General features: G+C 40.1%; 1 protein-coding gene across 1 annotated transcript; it reads right to left on the bottom strand.

Annotated features, from left to right (window-relative positions):
* Positions 1–206: 206 nt before the first annotated feature.
* slitrk5 (SLIT and NTRK like family member 5) lies at positions 207–2,834 on the bottom strand (the record flags this gene model as incomplete). Its single annotated transcript, XM_079264221.1, has 1 exon — positions 207–2,834. One exon carries the CDS (start codon positions 2,832–2,834, stop codon positions 207–209), a length of 2,628 nt encoding a protein of 875 aa, XP_079120347.1.
* Positions 2,835–19,934: the final 17,100 nt, after the last annotated feature.

Here is a 19,934-nt window from a genome sequence, read left to right as displayed (position 1 = left end):
GTTCATCTGTGTTTCAGAAAGCTGTATCCATTCCTGTAAATGTCATGTTTCAGAAATAAGAATAAGACTGTTCGGCACACCCCGTCTTAACTCCTCTGCTTCTGCGTGTTTATGTCGTGCCAAGGCATCCTATAAGCTGAGCCTCTGTTTTCAAAAAAGGGCTGAGAAAGAGCGAGAATGCTTCGTGACGTGAGGAATTCTGTTGCTCAGAACTGGCTAAAGGTGGTCTGTTTCTCCAGAACTTCCAGGTAATCGGGCTCAGACTGCAGTTTAGCTTTTAGCTCCAAATACTCGTTTCTGTTGGGCTCGACATAAACAGTACTGGGTGCCGTGCCATAAAGCACTGTTTCTCTTATCCTCTCCGGGTGCAAAAACTGACGTCTGACATCAAAATTTGGGTTGTACGTGTATGACACCGGCCCAGTGTACTTGTACTCTAAATTGGCACCTGCTGGGATTGATGGGATTGACTGATGGGGGGATTGCTTATCAGGTTCAAGGATGCCTCTGAAGAAATGGTCTGCATCCTGGATGGGGGAAGGGTTGTCCCGCGGCTCGATGGTGCTAACGCTGTATGTAGGGCTCCTCATCGTGCTGCTATCCCTCTCCTCATCAGGAGTACTCCTGTACGTTACCTTGAGCTCATGCAGGTCACGGTAATCCTCCACTGTGTTGCCTTCCCGAGACCTGTAAATGGGGTTTTTACACATGTGGCCCATTGGATGGGGGATGTACTCGTAGACGTGACCGGCGGGGGCTTTGACTTTCGGGCCAGAGCGGTTGCTGTAGAGGCTGTATTGCAAGTTGAAAGAGCTGACATCTGAGTTGTTGGTGCTCGTGCGGTCGCTCTGGGACTTTTTACGTCTTTTCATCACCACGACGAAGAGCCCCGCAGCCACGAAGACGGACATGATGAAGACGAGCAGGAGGCTGAGGATGAGGACGGAGAGGGGGACGGTGCTGCTGGAGGTGTTGAACTTCTGAGGAGCATCTGTTGTGACTGCGTGGTCGTCCAGGGGCTCGTCGGTGGGGGGATTCGGTGAGACGTAAGCGTCAGAGTAGTCCGGGCACAGCGCTTCCGAATGGATGGAGCGAAGGTCAATCCCTGTGTGGCGTTTAGGTGTCTCACACACAACCTCGTTGACCACGGTGCCTGCGCTGAGCTGCTCGAGCCATATCTTCATCCCCACGATGTCGCAGGAACAGTCCCAGGGGTTTTCAAACAAATCTATCTGCACCAGCAACTTCAGCTGATCTAAAACCCCACTCACAGGCAGGTTTTGGAAATGGTTGTTGCGTAAATTGAGCCTAGACAGGGAGAGGCTGGAAAAAATGCCCACTGGCAACGTTTTAAGGAGGTTGTTGTTGAGGAAAAGCAATTGGAGATTAGGAAGGAAGCGGAAAGTGCCAGCATCCACCTCCCGGATTTTGTTGTACTCTAAATAAAGATATTGTAAGTTCTGCAAGCCAAAAAACATTTCCCCCGTAAGCCTGTCCATGAGATTACCATTTAAATACAACCTACGCAAGTTGGTTAAATCCCCAAAAGCCCGGTCGTGGATCAGACTTATCCTGTTGTTTCCCAGGTGAAGCAAATCCAACCCAGTGGCATCGACAAAATCGGATCTCCGTACCACAGGGATGTAATTTCCAGTGAGATACATCTTTTTAGGGTTGTATGGCTTGGGTTTCAGATCAGAAATGCTCTCTATCTTTCTCTCTTGGCAGTTGACATTTAACCCAATTTCAGAAATCTGCAGATTGCACGTGCAGGCAGTGGGGCAGTCCAAAGGCACAGGAGATTTGGTCTGAAAAGCAATGATGGGGCCATAGTTGTATGGGTTACCGCCAGGTAATCGAGAAGTGGGCTTTAACCTAGTTCTGTTAAATTGCCGCGTGCCCTTTGTAGGCCTAGAAGAGGACCGGAAAACAGCTGAAGAGGTGGCAGAAGCTGTGACAGCAGACGGCGTGGTCTGGTAATATCCACTGGTGCTGCTAGGGGGCGCAGGCCTGACCATGTCCTCTTGAGGTCTTCGCGGGCAAAGTTCCTGCTTGGACACCTCATCCAGGTCCCTTCCGTGGAGCCTGAACGGCGTCTCGCAGACCACTTCTCCCACCAGAGCCGTGTATGCTATACTTTCCAGCCAAGCTTTCAGAGCGATAAGCTCGCAGGAGCAATTCCACGGATTCTCCTCCAGTTGTAATTCCACAACTTTGTCCATGTGCTCCAGCAGGCCAATGTAGGGGAACATTTTCAACCGGTTCCCTCTCAAGTCCAAGTGCGTGAGGGGGACGTTCCGGAAGATATTCGGCGGGAGGGCAGAGAGAAGGTTGTCATTCAAAATCATCACCGTTAGTTGGTGCAGTTTGCTCAAGGCATTGGGGTCTATATTAGTTATGTAATTATAGTCAATCTGTAGATATTCCAAACTTTCAAGTCCTTCGAAGGTGTCGTCCCTTAGAATGTCAATCTTATTGTTATTCAGGTGCAACCTTTTTAATCCCTGGAGTCCATTGAAGGCACCTGACTCTATCTCGGAGATATCGTTGTTCCCCAAGTGCAGGATGGTCACCCCGGTGTAATTGATGAAATCGTTGACTGACAGCTTCTTCAGGAGGTTCCCCGTCAGCAGGAGGTGGTACATGGGGAAATGAACCGGGCTGATCTCTGTCAGTCTGATGATCCCCCGGTTCTCGCAGCTCACCGTCAGGATCCCTTCCTTCTCCTCGCACATACACAGGTGTCGACAAATCTCTCCATAATTGTCATACATCTCAACCAGCCTCAGAGATGATGCAATCAGAAGGATTATTTTTAGTATCCAGATATGCATTTTTCCTGGGAGAGGGTGCCCCAGCTCACTCAAGTGCAGTGCCAATATGAGGTGTCATCTATGGAGGAGAAGGAAAAAAAAAAAAAAGCACGAGGTCGGTTTTAGGTTTAAATCATGTTACATGTGCATAAATCTTCTTTTTTTTAATGTACAAAAGTAGGTCTGTTAATGTTTGTTCTGCATGCAGATGAGTCGACTTTGCTTCTGTAGCTCTGAGAGAACAAGCAGCAGCGAATGAATTGAACTTAACTAAACTGCCACTGCGCATCTCTCATTGCTGGTATGAATTCCAGTCCATCTTGTAAAGGACGGGGGGTGGGGGGGTGGGGGGGCATCACCAGTCACCATATGCACACTGCTTCATTTAGTGATTTTCTAAATCAATCTATTTAGATTTTTTTCTCTCTTACGGAAAAAGCAAACCAGAAAAAAAGCCTGCAAGGTATCTTAAACCTCCTCCCACACACACACACACACACACATACGCGTGCGCGCGCGCATATATTTATACAATAAGAAATCTTCTGGATGAACCATGTCTTTATCATAAAGATCTCTCACTTACCCGACGCAACTGTGGGGAAACTGTCGGATCCCTTTTTCCTCTCTCCGCCTCCGTCCAACCAACATGAGGACGAGGAGGAGGAAGATGAGGGAATTTATTCCTGTCTTATGATTAAAACCATCCTCGGTTGCAATTTAAAGAAATGAGAAAACACAAATAAAAATCAAAAATAAAACGCCGGACTGAGAAAAGCGAATCATCTTTTGTTAAAGGAAAAAAACAAAACAAAAACAAAACCCGGCCTAGAAGAGAGAGAGAATGTTAAAATGAGCCAACAAGGCGACATCCCTTCTTCTGCCTAGCGGTGGAAAAAAAAACCAAAAAAAAGAAAAAACAAAAATCAAAAGAAATGAACGGAGTTGATTAAAAGGAAACAAGCTGAGATTCTCTGCTTGCATTTTTCACGCGATGCGAAATAACTGTATGATCAACTATTACCTATGTTATGGATGCCATCTTCAGCTCCTATATGGAAGGTTATACATCGTCCCCCCCTCTCTCTCTCTCTATCCTCTCTCTCTCTGCCACAGACGCGTGAGCGTTCGTGCACACGCACGCACAGCCTGACTTGCGCACACATTCACATCCTTGGTCTGTGTGCGTTCCCCTAAAAGAACACAGCAGCCCACACACTCCCCCCCCCCCCCCCCCCCCCCCCCCCCCTCCCTAAACAGGCTCATCTTAATAAACAGCGACGCATCTTCATCGCATGTTGAGCGAAATGTTCAGTTTGCTCCTATTTTTTTTCCTCCAGAAATCCGCCCTGAAATGTGGGAGAGAACTTGAAAGGCACGGAGTTGTGTTTCGGAGCGGGTTAAAGTGTGATGGTGTGAGGGGAAAGAAGCAGAAAGATGCAGAAAGATGCAGGGTCTGTGCCGGTTGTCGCCGTGTTTTAACTGCATCTGAAAGCGGATCAACTTCCCTGTTTGCAGCAGGAGGCAGGCAGAGATTTCAGCACCATGGACAGATCCCCCTCTAAACGTTTCAGCTCGAGCTCGGAGACATGAAATGAAATGTGAGAAACGAGTGTGTGTGTGTGTGTGTTTCCCCTCTTACCGTGCAGATCCAGGTAAACACCAAATCATCCCGAAAATCACGGTCGAGCCGCGTGTTTTTCCCACAGTCTCAGTACAAACATGGCTTTTTGCTGGGATTTTCACCCACCCTTCTGTATTAAAAAAAGGGCAAAAAATACAAGGGGAAAAGGGAAAAAAAATCAAGTCAAGTCTCGTCGGCGTTTAGCTCCATAAAGCAGGCATGGAAGAGCGCGCGCACAGTCTCATTCACGCCAGTAATGTGACAGCCAGCGCGGCAAACTGGGCTCCAGTGCTCTCCCAGTGGCGGCTGAAATTAGCAGTGTCATCTCGGAAAATGAAAACCCAAAGTTCATACATAGCAAAGAGTCGAGGAGGAGGGGGGAGGCATCAAAATCCCACATCAGACAAGAAGTGCCGCGTGCATTTTAACTGTGACTTTCATCCGTGCGCACTGACGAGGCAGAGGAGAGGAGAGCAGAGCGGAGAGGCACGAATCCCCCCCTCTCCGTTACCCCCCCTGTCTCCTGCCAGTGGTGCGGCTTGTAACAGTTTATGTATACATCTACCCGAGGTCTCTTTATTTCAGCCTCCAAGGTGTCCAAATCCAGCGGAGATGAGTGAAGATGCTCCTCCAGCGTCCTCCCAGGAATCCAAATCTCCTCTCTGCAGCTCTGCGTTGGTCACACGATCTCCCGTGCAGCAGTGCACACGCTTCCCCCTTCCCACCAACGTTTCAACTAGTGGAACTTGATCTGGGTTGGTGCAAAGCAGCGCGCTACCCTGCAGCAAAATGATGAAACAATTATCGTAGTGGAACAATGAAGGGAGAGGGGGGAAAAAAACACGCATGAAACAACCAATCTCAGCACTGCCACAGCGCGCAAATGAAAAGCTGTTTAATGCTGCAAGTCTCTTGAAGGGGCTGTGGTAATGTGGAGGAGGCTGGGTGGGTGATGATGTCTGGTGGTTGGGAGGGGGGGACGGCTGGAAGAAGACCCGCAGAGGGCAGCACAATGATGAAAAACGCATCTTGGAAGGCAAGCTTGCATTTTTTTTTCTTTTTTTGTCTTCATCTTCCTGGGTTCTGCTTTAGAAGGCAGAAGCTTTGGATTCAGCAGCATCAAGCATTTGATTGGTGACTCAGAGCCTGAGCTGTTTTCCACTGAGCTCGGACATCTTATTAGAAGTCACAGCTGGACATGTTAAACTTTTCATCTATTATTAAAATGCTCCAACAGTTTCAATCGATTCACCGGGACAGTTGGAAGCAAATATTGACATTCATCCTGGACACAGAGTGTTCTTAATTATCAGTGGAGACAGGGGGTGGGATGAGCCATGTTTATGCGTTTGCCAATGCAGGGGCGGAGCTAAAGGGGTGGCCATGGTGGCCCATCTTTAAACTATTTTCCAAATTAGTTATCATTAAAAATATGTGTTTCAGTAATGTTATTACTGTGCAAGCACAACTACTGATGTTATTAAAGGTTATTAACCTGATGTTAGCATGAAGCTAACCTAATTTTATGTTATTACCATTAAGTTTTTAAAAAAATATATATGGAGGAAATGATGTTATTAAAGGTTATTAACCTGATGTTAGCATGAAGCTAACCTAATTTTATGTTATTACCATTAAGTAAAAGGAAAAAAAATGGAGGAAATTATGTTATTAAAGGTTATTAGCCTGACGTTAGCATGAAGCTAACCTAATTTTATGTTAACACAAATAAGTTTTAAGAAAATACAGAGGAACTGATGTCATTAAAGGTTATTATCGTGATGTTAGCATGATGATAACAGAATTTTATGTTAACACTTATAAGTTTTAAGAAAATATGGAGAAACTGATGTTATTAAACGTTATTAGCCTGATGTTAGCATGAAGCTAACCTAATTTTATGTTAACACTAATAAGTTTAAAAAAAATACAGAGGAACTATTTCATATTTTGTTTTCAGTGAGTGTTTTGTGGACTGTGAAGCAACTCAGCTTATCAGGATTTTTTCCAATGAAACTGAAATAAATTACAAAGATGCTCAAAGAGTACCTAAGTATCCAAGTTACTTATCACTGACTAAGCTGGGGCTCTATGATCTGACTTAATCTTAACAGGAAGTTTAACAGAGTAAGTTTCCACATAAACAATTGGAGAAATATATCCTCTAACCATTTATTTTGACTAGGAGGATGCTGGAAAGATGGAACAAGTGAGACTTAAAACATGATGAGTAGGTATGACACAGGCTTGAGTCCCAGCAGCTTCCGTTGTGGAGCTAGCAATGTAAGTCACTGTTGTGGAATTCTTTCTACTTGTTGATCCTTGGTCCAGACTTTTAAAGATCTTTTATTTTTCATGCCTATTTAGTGTGACCACAACTGTTATAGCAGTTTGAGTTTGTGCATTAGAGAAAAGAACACACTAATATCAGTTTAGTCTATATATTGCCCCCCACCAAAGTCTTTGCCGTCTGGATACCGCTGCATGAAATTCTAGCTCTACCACTGTTAAAGAGCAGGTTTTTTTTTTTTTTTTTTTTTTTTTAATTTCAACTTGGTAAAAGGTATCTTGTGGTAAGTAGCACCTTCTGGAGAAAAATGAACCCTCCAAATGAATTCAAATCCAGTGTTAAACTATATTCTTATCTTCATAACAAAGAGTTCTCTTTGTATTGAGGCATTGGCTGGTTTTTCACTCAGATTCAAACCAGTCCTCGTATTTTATAAGGAATGTGTGTATTTGTTGTTCATATCACTTGGCAAAAACCTACAAAAGGCAGCTATCACAAAGGATGAAGAATTGGTCTATCCATAAGTTCAAGACAGTTTAGTAAAGAGATCATTTCAAATATAAACAGTGTGTGAATTCATTTGTTCATTTTATGAAAAGGCCAATAATAACACAATTAACCAGACTTATCTTTTTTTTCCCAGCAACATGATTCAAAGACATCCATTAGCCAAAAAGCAGAACTATTCTGGCATTTCAGTCAGTTTCCCAAAACAAAGAGGAAAAAACAGGAATCTGAACAAATACAAATCAGCTATGTATGAAAATTCAATCTTTATGCATTGTTCCTCATTTTTTAAAATTTTCTTTATTTGACCAGGACACAAAATCTACAAGACAACTGACACATTCCCAAAGTGATGTCTACGGCCATCAAGACGGGAAACATTTCCATTGCAAGGCGGCGGCCACGAAAAGGAGTTCTCAACTCTTTAACAGTGTATGCATCTAATTTGATACATTCTGTTTCTGAGACCTATTTCATCACTTTATGGTCAAACAAACAAAAAGAAAAATACTTTTGCTCAAACCTTGCTGAATATAAAGTGATACGTAACTTGTGCACCCCCTGGAGGATCCATTTCGCTCTACAATGACTGTAACATATCAAAATGTATTAAACTGTAAAAATATATGCAAATTATTTCATTTCTCTGATATTTTGTTAAAATGTTTTAGGTTTTTTTTTTTTTTTTTTTGCTAATCTTGGTCTGCCAGTACATGCAGTGTGTTTTGTTCTGCAAACTGGAGGTTGTCGTTGCAGAAATGTCTGATTGTTTTCTTGGCAGCTTCTGATGATCAACCTGTGTCTTATACCAGTCAGACATGTTTTTCCTGTTAATTTACACTCATTGATTTAATAAGCAACACATCTGTCTTTTTTGTAAACTTCTTAATGCAAACACAATATTGTTTTTTTGTGTGTTTTTTTTACATTATTTACACAACAGTAATATAGTATAATTTGAATGATGTCTCTATGTACCATATAGACACCTTGAGACAAAATAAAAGGATGTGTTAAATTCGGAAGTCTTATTCCAACTATTATTTACTTACTTTATTCTTTCTTTCAGACCCAGAAGGAAACATGTCACAAAAAACAACAGAAAAAAACACATTACACATTGTATTCTTACAAAGTAATAAACTTTTTAACCAAATTGTGTTTGATGGCAAGCATACATCCATATAGAGCATCTCTAAGGCAGTCATGAAACTGTTCATCCTTACACACTCATCCTTCCTTGATTTTTGTTTAACACCCTTCCTTCAAAATTAAATTAATTAAAATTCATCTATTTTCAAATTTACCTTTGACAAATGAACTTTTCATTGCTTACTGCTACAGGAAACTGGTTGGACAATAAGGGAAACCAGGATGGAGGGATAATTCCTCCTCAGAGTCCGCACTTATCTGTGCGTATTTTTCCATGGAGCAGCCATTACGTCTCAGAGACACTAAAACTTTCTTCTCACAAGCCAAAAATGCTTTTTTGGGGGAGGAATTGGTTCTTATCACTGGCAAAAATGATAGGTGAATGGTCAGTTGACATTAAAAGTGCATTGGCTGCCAAGATACCGGTCATGGGGCACCTTGACAACGAGCTCATCTTGCCCCTCTATCTCCTCTTTAATTTTATCCTTTTGGAAAAAAAAAATGAAAAAAAGGCAGCTATTTGGTTTCTGTTAAACTGGAAAACCTGTGACATGTCCATCACCTGCATTATCTAGGATCAGGAAAATGCAGAATTATTTATGGACCTTTATAAACATGTGATTCTAAGCGACAGTGTCTGCAAACATACATAAAAAGATGCATTCAGAGGAATGAATTCCCTGCAGGATTACACTTAATCCAGTTTTGCACCATATACTTCGGCCCACTAATGCTGCCATGATGCCGTAAGAGCTCGATATTACCATGATCTTTTCCTTTTTTGTAACAAATCGCGGCTAATTTGCCCCATGTTGAAAGAGCAAATCAAGTCAAAGCCACAGCTGCCCTCTTACCCCCTTGCTGTGAGACAAGAAACTTTTAGAAGCACTTAACTAAAGCCTGAACAGAAAATCGAATTAAATCTAGCATATGGTGGGCCGCCATGTCCAAAGAGATTTCCCACTTAGTCAGTATTGTGTGGTAATAAGTCAACTCTTCTGCTCTCTTTAGCATGCGGGGAGCGACAATAAGCGGATGTGGCATCCATGCCGCCTTTTCGAAATTAGCCATGGAGACGCATTGAATTATCTTAAAGTCTCTTGCTCTGTAATCGTATTAAGAGTGGTCTGTCCTTTAGGGATGGGCAAATCGGTATCAGCGGAGTCCCGGCTGCGAAGCAGCAGTGGAGAAGCTAATGCAGCAGGGTGTGTGCTTGGCTCTCCCGAGAGGTATTTTTGGCATCAAAGCGAGGGATGCAGCTGCCCTAAATCATACTTTTTTGCGTTTTTGTGCTAATGAGAGAGGTTGATAACCCTGATAAAGCTGTGCCTGCATTGTGAAGGTGTTGAATGCATGTGTGTTTGAACAGGCTTTACATTTAACTTTGCTGAGTCAAAGTTTTGCAGACAGAGAGTGGTATGGGATCATGCACACACAGACATGTTAGGGTATGTGTGTCCAGATGAAAATCTCTCCACCGTTAAGGCTAATGAGCTTATACAGACATGAAAGCTATTAGCATAGATCAGCTGCACAAAGCACATTGTATTCTAATCAGGTTTGGACAAATAACAAAGTTATTACATGCAAATGAAAGTTCACGCTATACTGAGCTTAACAGGGATCGTTTGCATGACCTTAATGAATTTTAAACATGATAGAAAAGCTCATCAACATTAGCACAGTGACGACTGAGTAATGGAACGTATACATCTGCTGTCATATTGGCCTGTTTGGCACTGTTGGCATGGCAACTGCTGCTTTAAAAGGGCCGGAAACAATCTATGAATCAGAACAAAGGTCAGCCGCCATCAGGGGCTGCAATTAGAGAGACGACCAACTTCATGTTATGTGTTTTCCTGAAGTCAGAAATGGACTTTTTTTAACATAATATGACAAATAGAACAATATGCCGAAATAAATCATTAAAAAAAGAAATACTGATAAAAACCATTTAAACTATGTTGATTGGAAAGTGGTTGCAGTAGCATTGTTGTCGAATGAAAGTGTGGATTTGTGGACTGAGTAGTCTGCGTTTTAACAGCAGAAGTGTTCTGGTAGACGAGCTGTGAGCCAGGAAGAGTGGGTAGGAGAAAATAATTAAATATATGTCAGAGAAAACATCCCAATGGGGACATTTAACACAACACAGCACTGATGGATGCTTTTAGAATTTGACAATGGTATTTTTAGAACTCGTATTTCAGAAATTACGTTTAATTTCACAGTTCTGCTTGATGGATCGAGAGTTCAGATGGGTTTCTTCTTTTTTATGTGCTGCTTTGTTTGTTTTTGCAGATGCAAATGCATGAATGTGTACACTGTTTAATAAGTCATTCTTTTCAACATTTAGTCAGTTGTAAACTGAGCATAGTACCAATTATATTTAAATTGAGATAAATACAACTTTCATATATAGGGGTTTTATAAATAGATATAACCCTTTAAGGTCCTGGTCTACCATTTGGTGAAGAAAGATTTGCAGTTACTTTAATGACTTTTATTGAAAATAATGTGCAAATAAACCTGCCTGTGCATCTTTACCAAACGACTTGGGTATGTAAAACCCAAACAAAGTGTTGTTTTAACACTACTGTTTCAAATTTCCACATTTTTACTGTTATAATATTATTAATGTTTTCTTTTTAACATCTCAACCATTTGCTAAGAAAAAAGAAAAAATCTGTTTGTTGTTCTCCAAAACACATGGAAAAAACCAGGAATTTTATTTTTTTTTCTGACATTTTTGTTGGCGGGCTGCACGGTGGCGCAGTGGTTAGCACTGTGGCCTCACAGCAAGAAGGTCACTGGTTCAATCCTTGGCTGGTTTGGTCAGTGGCCTTTCTGTGTGGAGTTTGCATGTTCTCCCCGTGTATGCGTGGGTTCTCTCCAGGTACTCCAGCTTCCTCCCACCATCCAAAGACATGCATGATAGGTTAATTGGTCACTCTAAATTGCCCCTAGGAGTGAGTGTGAGTGTGAGCGTGAGTGTGGTTGTTCGTCTCTCTGTGTGTGGCCCTGCGATGGACTGGCGAGCTGTCCAGGGTGTACCCTGCCTGTCGCCCAAAGCCGGCTGGGATAGGCTCCAGCTTCCCCGCGACCCTGAATTGGAATAAGCGGTTCGGAAAATGAATGAATGAATGAATTTTTGTTGGCGTTAAATCAATAAAACGTACTGCCATTATGGTACATGTTCATGGTTTTTCTTTCATACTTTCTTACCTTAAAGGAAATTCCCATGACTTTACGTTTTCCTTAAACCATGTCCATAAAACCAAAACATTTTGAAGGTTTGTTGGTCTACAGCTGTTATGGAGGAAAGACATCATCAGTGAGAGCTTTCTGTCTGTCTTCTGTCCTTTACATGCATTTTTCAGTCCACCTTAAGAGCCTGAAAATGCATAACCACAGCAGTACCACCAGTAACTACAGGGGCAGTGCTGAGCTGTATAAGTCATGTGTGAGCAGAAAAAGGAGCAAAGTAGAAGCTGCAATGTCCACATAAACCACCATCTTCCACTATGCTTCCACTTTTTTCTCATTCCATTGTCAAAATAAAAGCGCTATTTGTAAGTTTTGACAAACAGTTGCTTTTTGCAGGTGTCTCCATTCAATGGTGTTTGGAGCCTAAATATAAGTTCTCGTAAAAACTCATCAGCTGGACAAAATTTGCAGCTTCGGCAAGCTAGCCACATATCGTTATTTTGAAAGTTTCTGTTTATTGATGAAAATTTGCCACAACTTTAAAAATGTATTCATTTTATTTTTGTCATTTATTGAAACTCTGAACTTGCTGTCATTTGTTCCACAACACGCCATTTTCACCAGAAATGAACTCTATGTTACATTCATAAAAAATAAAGTTTCCATTAAACTTTTGCAATGTACTTATATTTCAAAACATTAGAAAACCCACCCCATGAGAGCATAAAATTGTTTTAGTGATATTTGAGTTTTTCAAAATGTAGGCGTTTCCATTAGCTTTTTTCTTTTTTTTTTATTTGATCTTATTTTTTGTTTAAGTCTCGTTGAATGGAAATGCAGCTACTGTCACCATGTTTACTGTTGTTTGAAATCAGAAATAAACTCTACACTGCCCCCTAGTAGATGTATTGTTTCACCGCCACACCAACAGAAAGGACCATTGGGAATATCTCAGCCTGGACATTTGGAATTTCATCCAGTCATTCATATTTATGTATGTTTAGCAAGTATATTTCAGATTTTATAGTTATTCTTAAACAAAGTGGAAAAATTGGAGATGTTTCCTAGTTTGTTTTTTTTTTTTTTTCAGGAGTGGACCATCACTCTAGAAGCAAAGACAACCAGGACTTTCTGAAATAGTTCTCCAAAACAAATTTTTTTCTTGGACAATAGATGTCAACTCCACTCTGGTGTGTTACCTAAATTATAACCAATCAATGAATCTAGTCTCCTCTTGTCTTGGTTTTGTTGCCTTCAGTTGAAGAGACTCTCTGGGAGATGTTATGTTGTGTTTCTGAAAGCAAAATGAGCCCATTTATGTTCCCTAAACCACAGTTTCTCACCCTGAATAGTACACCAGTATTACCAGTGTTCTCAGTCAAAATCAACCTTTTATTTTTTTTGGAGAAAGTCTTAAGAAAAGTACATTTAAATGAAAAAAGGCGATTGAGAAAAATCCTCTACTTTAACGTAAAAGTGAAATTCTCATTGGAAGACCTGCAAATCTAAATCAGAACAACTAAAAGATAATAAAAGTGTAGCCTGAAGTTGACAGATGCTGTGGCAAGCCCTTCAGAGAATTTGAACACAACAGACTGGTTGCAAACATGACCTGAAGCAGCTTCGAATATAAGGGGTGAGAAATCCTCCACAATGCTTGAACAACAGAAAATAAATAAATGATTGACGCTGAAGATGATTTTACATGCTGCTGAGTCACAAGGTGGATTCAGTTTTTCATTAAATGCTTTATTTTGGTTTAGTATTTGTTACATAAATATTGACACTTGTAAAAGTCATGTGTGGCTAATTTGAAGTTAAATTCTCTAATTTGTAAGACATGATAACAATCGACAGAGATTTACTTTGTCCTGATACATTAAGAACTAAATATGAAGCAGTTTTACTTTGACTTTCATCCAATATCTGTGTTTTTATCAAAATTAAGAATAGGGAACTTTTTAGGAAAGCATGAACCTTTTTTTTTTCTTTTTGTGCAGTGTGCCATCGCCATTCTTTCTCCACACATAAAATGGAATTTGCACATCCAAACGAGAGTCTTTCATTTATTTTGTCTTGCGTTATATGAATAAACTTTGTGGCTGGAGATATAAACCTATTTCATTATCAGTATCTAACTTTCCAGCAGAAGCCTCGAAAAGAGGCGAAAGAGAGTTAAAGAAACTGGTCAAATTGAATTTTTCTTAATTTATACTAGTTGGAGAACATTTCAAATGCTGACTCTCATTGAAGACAAACACTTGTTAGCAAAGAGCCTGGCATACGTTGTGCTATGATTAACTTGTGACGTCTCATCTGGCTTGTCTGTCTGGAGGCTAATTGGTATTGCTAGCAATTTCCTGACTAAACCAGTGGGTCTTGAACAGGTCTTCGGGCCCAGAATCCATTCAAAATGCTGATAATCGTGAATTAAAAAACAATTTCAGTTTGATGGAACAATTCAATTGGCACATCTCCTATGCTGATAACTAGATGCAGTGCAGAAATTGCTTTACATCAACAATGCTGAATGTAGTTTTTGGCCTTGTAATGGAATGAAGGCTAATGAGACAGGCAGGGATGGATAGGATGGAGAAAGTGGAAACGTTTTGTTGTCCTGCTGCGATGTCAGTCCGTCCATCATGTCACTAAATTGAATCATTGTATGCGGTACCACATTTTATTGTATATGTTATAAGACATAAAGCACAAGCTCATTTCCTCTATGCCATTTCGAAAATTGTATTAAGCATACACAGAAATGTCTTAATACAAATAATCTTTGGCTTTCAAATAAAAAAAAAAAATTGTAAGAATTTTTTAAGTTTTACACCTGATGTATCAGGTGTATCATATTATGATTTTCTGCAGAAACACCTGTGGTCCAGCTGCTTATGAGGCAGCCTGATCCCAGGAGGATTTTGTGATATTCTTTGCATTTTGTCAGGACTCGCATAACCTTTTATAATCTGATTTATTCCAGAGAAACTGTGTATTTTTGTGTATTGACATTTTGTTTTGCTATATTGTGTACCTGGCCATCGTTGTTTCAATATGATACATTTTAAAAACTTTTCGAGAATAATTTCATTCATTTCACTTAATTTTAGCTTTATTTGATGCAGAAAGCACAAATTCACACCAACATCATCTCTGGGCCCATTACAGAATAGTTTATTCAACCCAATTCATTGTTGTCCCACCAGTATTAATACAAAGCAATTCATAAAAAAAATAACAGTCCTGTCCAACGTTTTAAAACCAAATAGGAGATGATAATGCTAAACTGTGTCAAAATGGAGAGCTTCACCAATGTGTGCAAAACCCTGCCTGCAATGGACAAAAATAAGTATGAAATAAAGCAACAATACACTCCACATAAAGACATGGAGACCACTGTTTACTAATTCCAACCTCATCATAGACAAAGCTTCTTATGAAGCATGAGAAGCTTGTTCTTGACACCTCAAGCACAAGAAGAAAAGTATGTAACAAGCTAAAGTTGTTAAACTTTACATCTTGCTAAAGGTGCGAAGTGTAGCCAGCAAGATTGTAATCAGAAAATGCAAAAGTAGTGTGGAAAAATTAGTCTGGAGGACATAAAATGTAGCTGAGTTTGCAGAGTTTGGGCCTGAGTCAACCTGACTTGGACAATCTTAGTGATGAACCCATGCATGGAGAGTAAAGTGGAACCAGACACCTGACTGTCAGGTAAACACATTCGTTGGTTGTCAATAAGTGTGTGTTTACTTCCTCACAAGACGGAGAAACGTTTGGTAACAAAGTGTGTATCTGGGAGAGTGTTTAAACAAGTGTGCATTAGGTGGCAAGGATAGAGATGGATGGTAGCTCTGCTGGTACCTATTGGTGTGTGTGAAGTTGGGAGGCAAGTTCTTTCATGTTGTCTGGACCAAGCAAGTTTTGTCATTCATCATCCAATTTCTTACTGCTTGTTCCAACTCGGGGTCGTAGGGAGCTGGAGCCCATCCCGGCAAATATTGGGCGAGACGCAGGGTACGCCCTGGACAGGTCAACAGTACATAAAAGGGCCAAGTTCTCTCAGCTGGCTGATATTCTAACTGATTTGCATTTGTTGAATAAATTTTAATAACTCTACTGAGAGTTAGTCTTCTCCTTTTGTCGTATGCCGGTTTTTGGGATCTGGTCTGCTTGGCTTGGCTGGCTCGACTACAAGATTTCCTGTTAACTAGAATTTATTTAGCACCTTCTACATTTTGTCCAACTGTAGTTGGAATTATACCACTGTGGCAGCTTGCAGAGAAATTCACAAAAACAAAGTAAGGGGACTACATTACAGAGGATGCCACAACAAAACAAAATCATCCATAGATAAAAGTGGGAAAACAAATTACGCAGAAAACAATGAAAAAATAGGCATAAAACTCCAGAAAGTTTAAAAAACAAACATGGACAAGTGAGAACACTAAGAAAACAGACCAGCTCATGTCTTTTTTTATATGTTTTCTACAACGTTATCTTTGTGGTTTTAATGTGTTTTTGCAATCCTATGATTTAGGTCTTGCTGCACACTGATCTATGCACCTCAGGGACATTGACACCCCCCTAAAGACCTCAAATTTCAAATGTGAAGGAGCATTTAAAAGATTGCTTAAACAAGGTTTCTTGAAAACGTCTGACTGCTGCACACACTCGGCCATGTTGAGGTGTTTTATCTCTTTGGTCAGCACATAGAAGCTTTACACAACACTACATTGTGTGGATTTGGTATTGCTGATAATCATGACCATATTTTCTTTATTTAAAACTGATACAAAATAATAAGTTCCTAACTACTGTATGTCTGGCTTTTGTCATTGTGCAACCTGTTGATAGGATTACTTCTAATCGGAGGAGCTACAGCTAAAGCATGCACATTCATCACAGTTACAGATGATGTAGAGCTCTGGTGTGAGTTCCCACAAAAGAAAAGGAGCACAGCTGCTCTGACAGCCATGATTGATAGTCAAAGTAGCACAGGAGGTTGCACAGGGAGCCCTTCCCTTTGTTTTTCCCCATGCCTTGGCTCGAGCCAGCATGAGTTAAGTCATTTAAAAATGTTGAATCGGTAACATGCAAACTTAACCAGAAGCTTTAATGAAATGGGCTGCTGACGATGCGATAAGTGCATCCTTGCTGTTTCTTAGGGTGGATCCGATTGACTTATTAGCTCCCCTCACGGGGGAACAACAGCAGTGAACCATAACCAAGTCAAGTCCATTCATTTGACTGTAGTCAGCAAGCATGAAGTCTTTTAAGATTATGGTGCACTTCAGGGTTTGATGCACTGGCAATAAACTATGCCTTTGTGAGTTTAACTAACTAGTCTGTCGGTTAATCATTCTGTCAAGAAATCAGTCATTAGCATGGTAAATCTGTGTCACTGGCTTTAAGATGCTTGGCTCATTATTCATTTCGCTCTCAAAGGGTGTGTACAAAGATCAGTGTCAGGGCTTGGATTTACACTCCAGCAAATGCACCATAAACTCTTAACCACTGATTGCACAGTGTTGTTCTGTCAGATGAAAAAAAATGTTTGTGACCTGGTCATTTGTAAGCTGTTCCAATTACAGACGAGGCAGAAGAGAAAATAACACAGCCACCACCAGTAAAGCTTGGATAGACTTGAAATCTGAATCACACTAAGGCCAAGATCTTTGGTAATGCAGTGGAAATGTTCTCAATATAGTTAAGATGGAAAATAATAGTGCCACAAGACTGATGGTAAACCAACATATTTGTAGGTCTGGTTATTGTTTTATATTACTTGTATTCATTCCCCCATACAGATATTCTGGATTTCAATTGCAAAGCAAAATTTGACTAGTTAGAAAGTCAAAGTTAAAGACAATTTGAAGGAGAACTGGAGATGAGGGGTATGGATGAGTTAAGTCAACTTGTTTTGCTAAATGGGGACATGTTGTGATTGATCTTTTGGGAGAAGTATAATCAGAGTGGGGGGGTTCACATTACAAGGTCATTGAGCCAAGCAGATCCAAATGTTGAACCCCCAGATGATGCCTGGAAAAGAGGGGAGCAGAAGGTGGGAAGAATGATTAAATGGAGATAAAGAGGGATGAGGTGAATAGATGAGGGGAATGTATGGTGGCCTCAAATAAATAAGACAAACCGTGATGAATGGGTGATCCAAACCAGGTATGAGGAGGATTGCCAGATGGAAATGATACAAAAGACTTAAAGTTCATGGCAACAACTTTTTCATCAAAACAATTAATTATCACAAATAAGACATTGACAGAACGTCTGGAGGCATGCAGAAAAAAAACAATGCTGACACATAATTGACATGTAATTGTTTTATCAAGTTTAAGAGGTCCAAAATATATAAATATTTATATCTGGTTACAATCCCAACATCTACACCAAGGGATTCTAAACCAATAGCATCGGTAGGTTGATGTCATGTGAGGTGGAGCTCAGGAGTTTCCAGAAATGGCATTTATCTGTTGCATTTCTCAAATACAAGCAAACTGAAAACAGAGCAGGACAAGAGTAAGCATTGGTCAAGCATTTGAGCCTTGGTGCAAAGAGGTTAAAAAACCATGTGGAGGTAGCCACTTTGCTTCTGGACAAGTAAGTTAAACATTTGCTAATTGCTAACGCTAATTAGCAGCACACCACCTGGAGGAAAACAAACATGAAATGGGAATTATGAATATCTGGCCGGTTTTTGGCTGTTTTGACGACACTCCTCTGGGCCATGTCCAACAGTTAAAGAAACCGGTGGGAAAAAAAAAATCAACCGATGGAGTGTAGGATTACATTGTAAAAACATTTACAGTGATACAATCTTTATATTTGGAGGGACCCAAAATCAGCAACCGTCAGCATTGTTCTTTTATCTAGTCTCTTCTCTAAGCTCTCTCTAGTCAATAAAAGTCAGAATTAGATTTGTTTCTGTGTTCAGTAATGCTTCTTTAAAGCCCCGCAACTGAACTTTGGCAGATTTCCTTTATGCAGCGTGCCCAAAGGAAGGCTAAGCCAGCATACATCTTGCATCTTGTCTCTTTTATAAGCTCTCCCTGGCCAGTAAAAGTCAGAGATGGCCCAACTCAACCAGATTTGAAATATGTTCACATGTTATGTTGTGCTTGACATGTCAGGCTTATTTTCAACATGCTTTGCTCCTTATTGCTTGGTTGGTGAGTGTACATCATATCACCAGTCATCCAAAATACATATTGTCTCAGCTTTCTTTGGATAGCTGTTAATCAAATGAAGAGCTCTGATTTTTAACAAATCAAATATTTCATTTACATTGATGACATAATGAACTTCAATTGTTTATATTGAGGGCATTTATATATTTTGAGGTATGGATCAATTTCTTTATTCAATAAATTTACAAACAATCCAAACACATCTACATACATATTTTAAAACACATCAATTATCTTTAAAATGTCTATATGCCAAACAATACATACATTTTTACAATCCATAACTTTTAACCAATCTTCTGAGTTTTATGCTTTCCAATTCTCCGTACTAACCTAACTTTGTTAGCAGTTTTATAAATGTAACTCATGCTTATTATATAATTTAACAAAAACCGCAAAAACAAGGTCATTGTGATATATTGTCAACCAGCCATGAAAATGCTTTAAAACAACCTGCCCGAAAAGCAACACACGAAGCAACACATCAGTAACTCAACGAGATTCTCTCAATAAAGCCACAGTATTTTTGAGTTACACCCAATGCTCTGAAGAGCTTCAATGAAAGAATCACCACTCGGAAGCCCTTCAGGGAGGAAAATATCAACAGTTAAAAGAAGTCAAATGTGGTTATAATTATACTCATCCAAACACAGAACTTTCACAAGTTCATATGCCGTTACTCACAAATAACCTTTATATTTTATGCCTGATTAAACTTTCAAGGCTGTTTTGGAGTATAAAATTATAAATTATGTGTTTATTGTCATCTTGCTATTTCAGAGGTAAAATTTAGTGGTGTAGAATCTGCACTGTTAAACCTTAGGTAATGTTCACTGCTTTCTTCCAGATCAAACTAAAACTGCTGATGGATTTTAATCTTTGAGTACACAAGCAGAGGAAAGTGGGGGCAAGGCTTGTCAAGCCAATTATGCAAGCATTGATGGATGTGCAAGTCACTAGGGGAACCATTTCTTTCCATTTAAATAGTCAAGATAATTACAGTAAAATATATTAATGGGAGTATTAGCATGTACAAGTCAATCCAGTCTTTTGTATGTCTTTAGTGGTAAATTGACTTTTATGTGTATTGGTTGCTGTGCAATCCAAAAAGGAAGCTGCTGTTAAAAAGCATGATTTCAAACCAA

This window comes from Telmatherina bonti (genome assembly GCF_933228915.1).
Source record: "Telmatherina bonti genome assembly, chromosome: 24".
NCBI lineage: Eukaryota > Metazoa > Chordata > Actinopteri > Atheriniformes > Telmatherinidae > Telmatherina > Telmatherina bonti.
The sequence above is the reverse complement of the archived record's forward strand: the minus strand, read 5'-3'. Positions and strand labels throughout refer to the sequence as shown.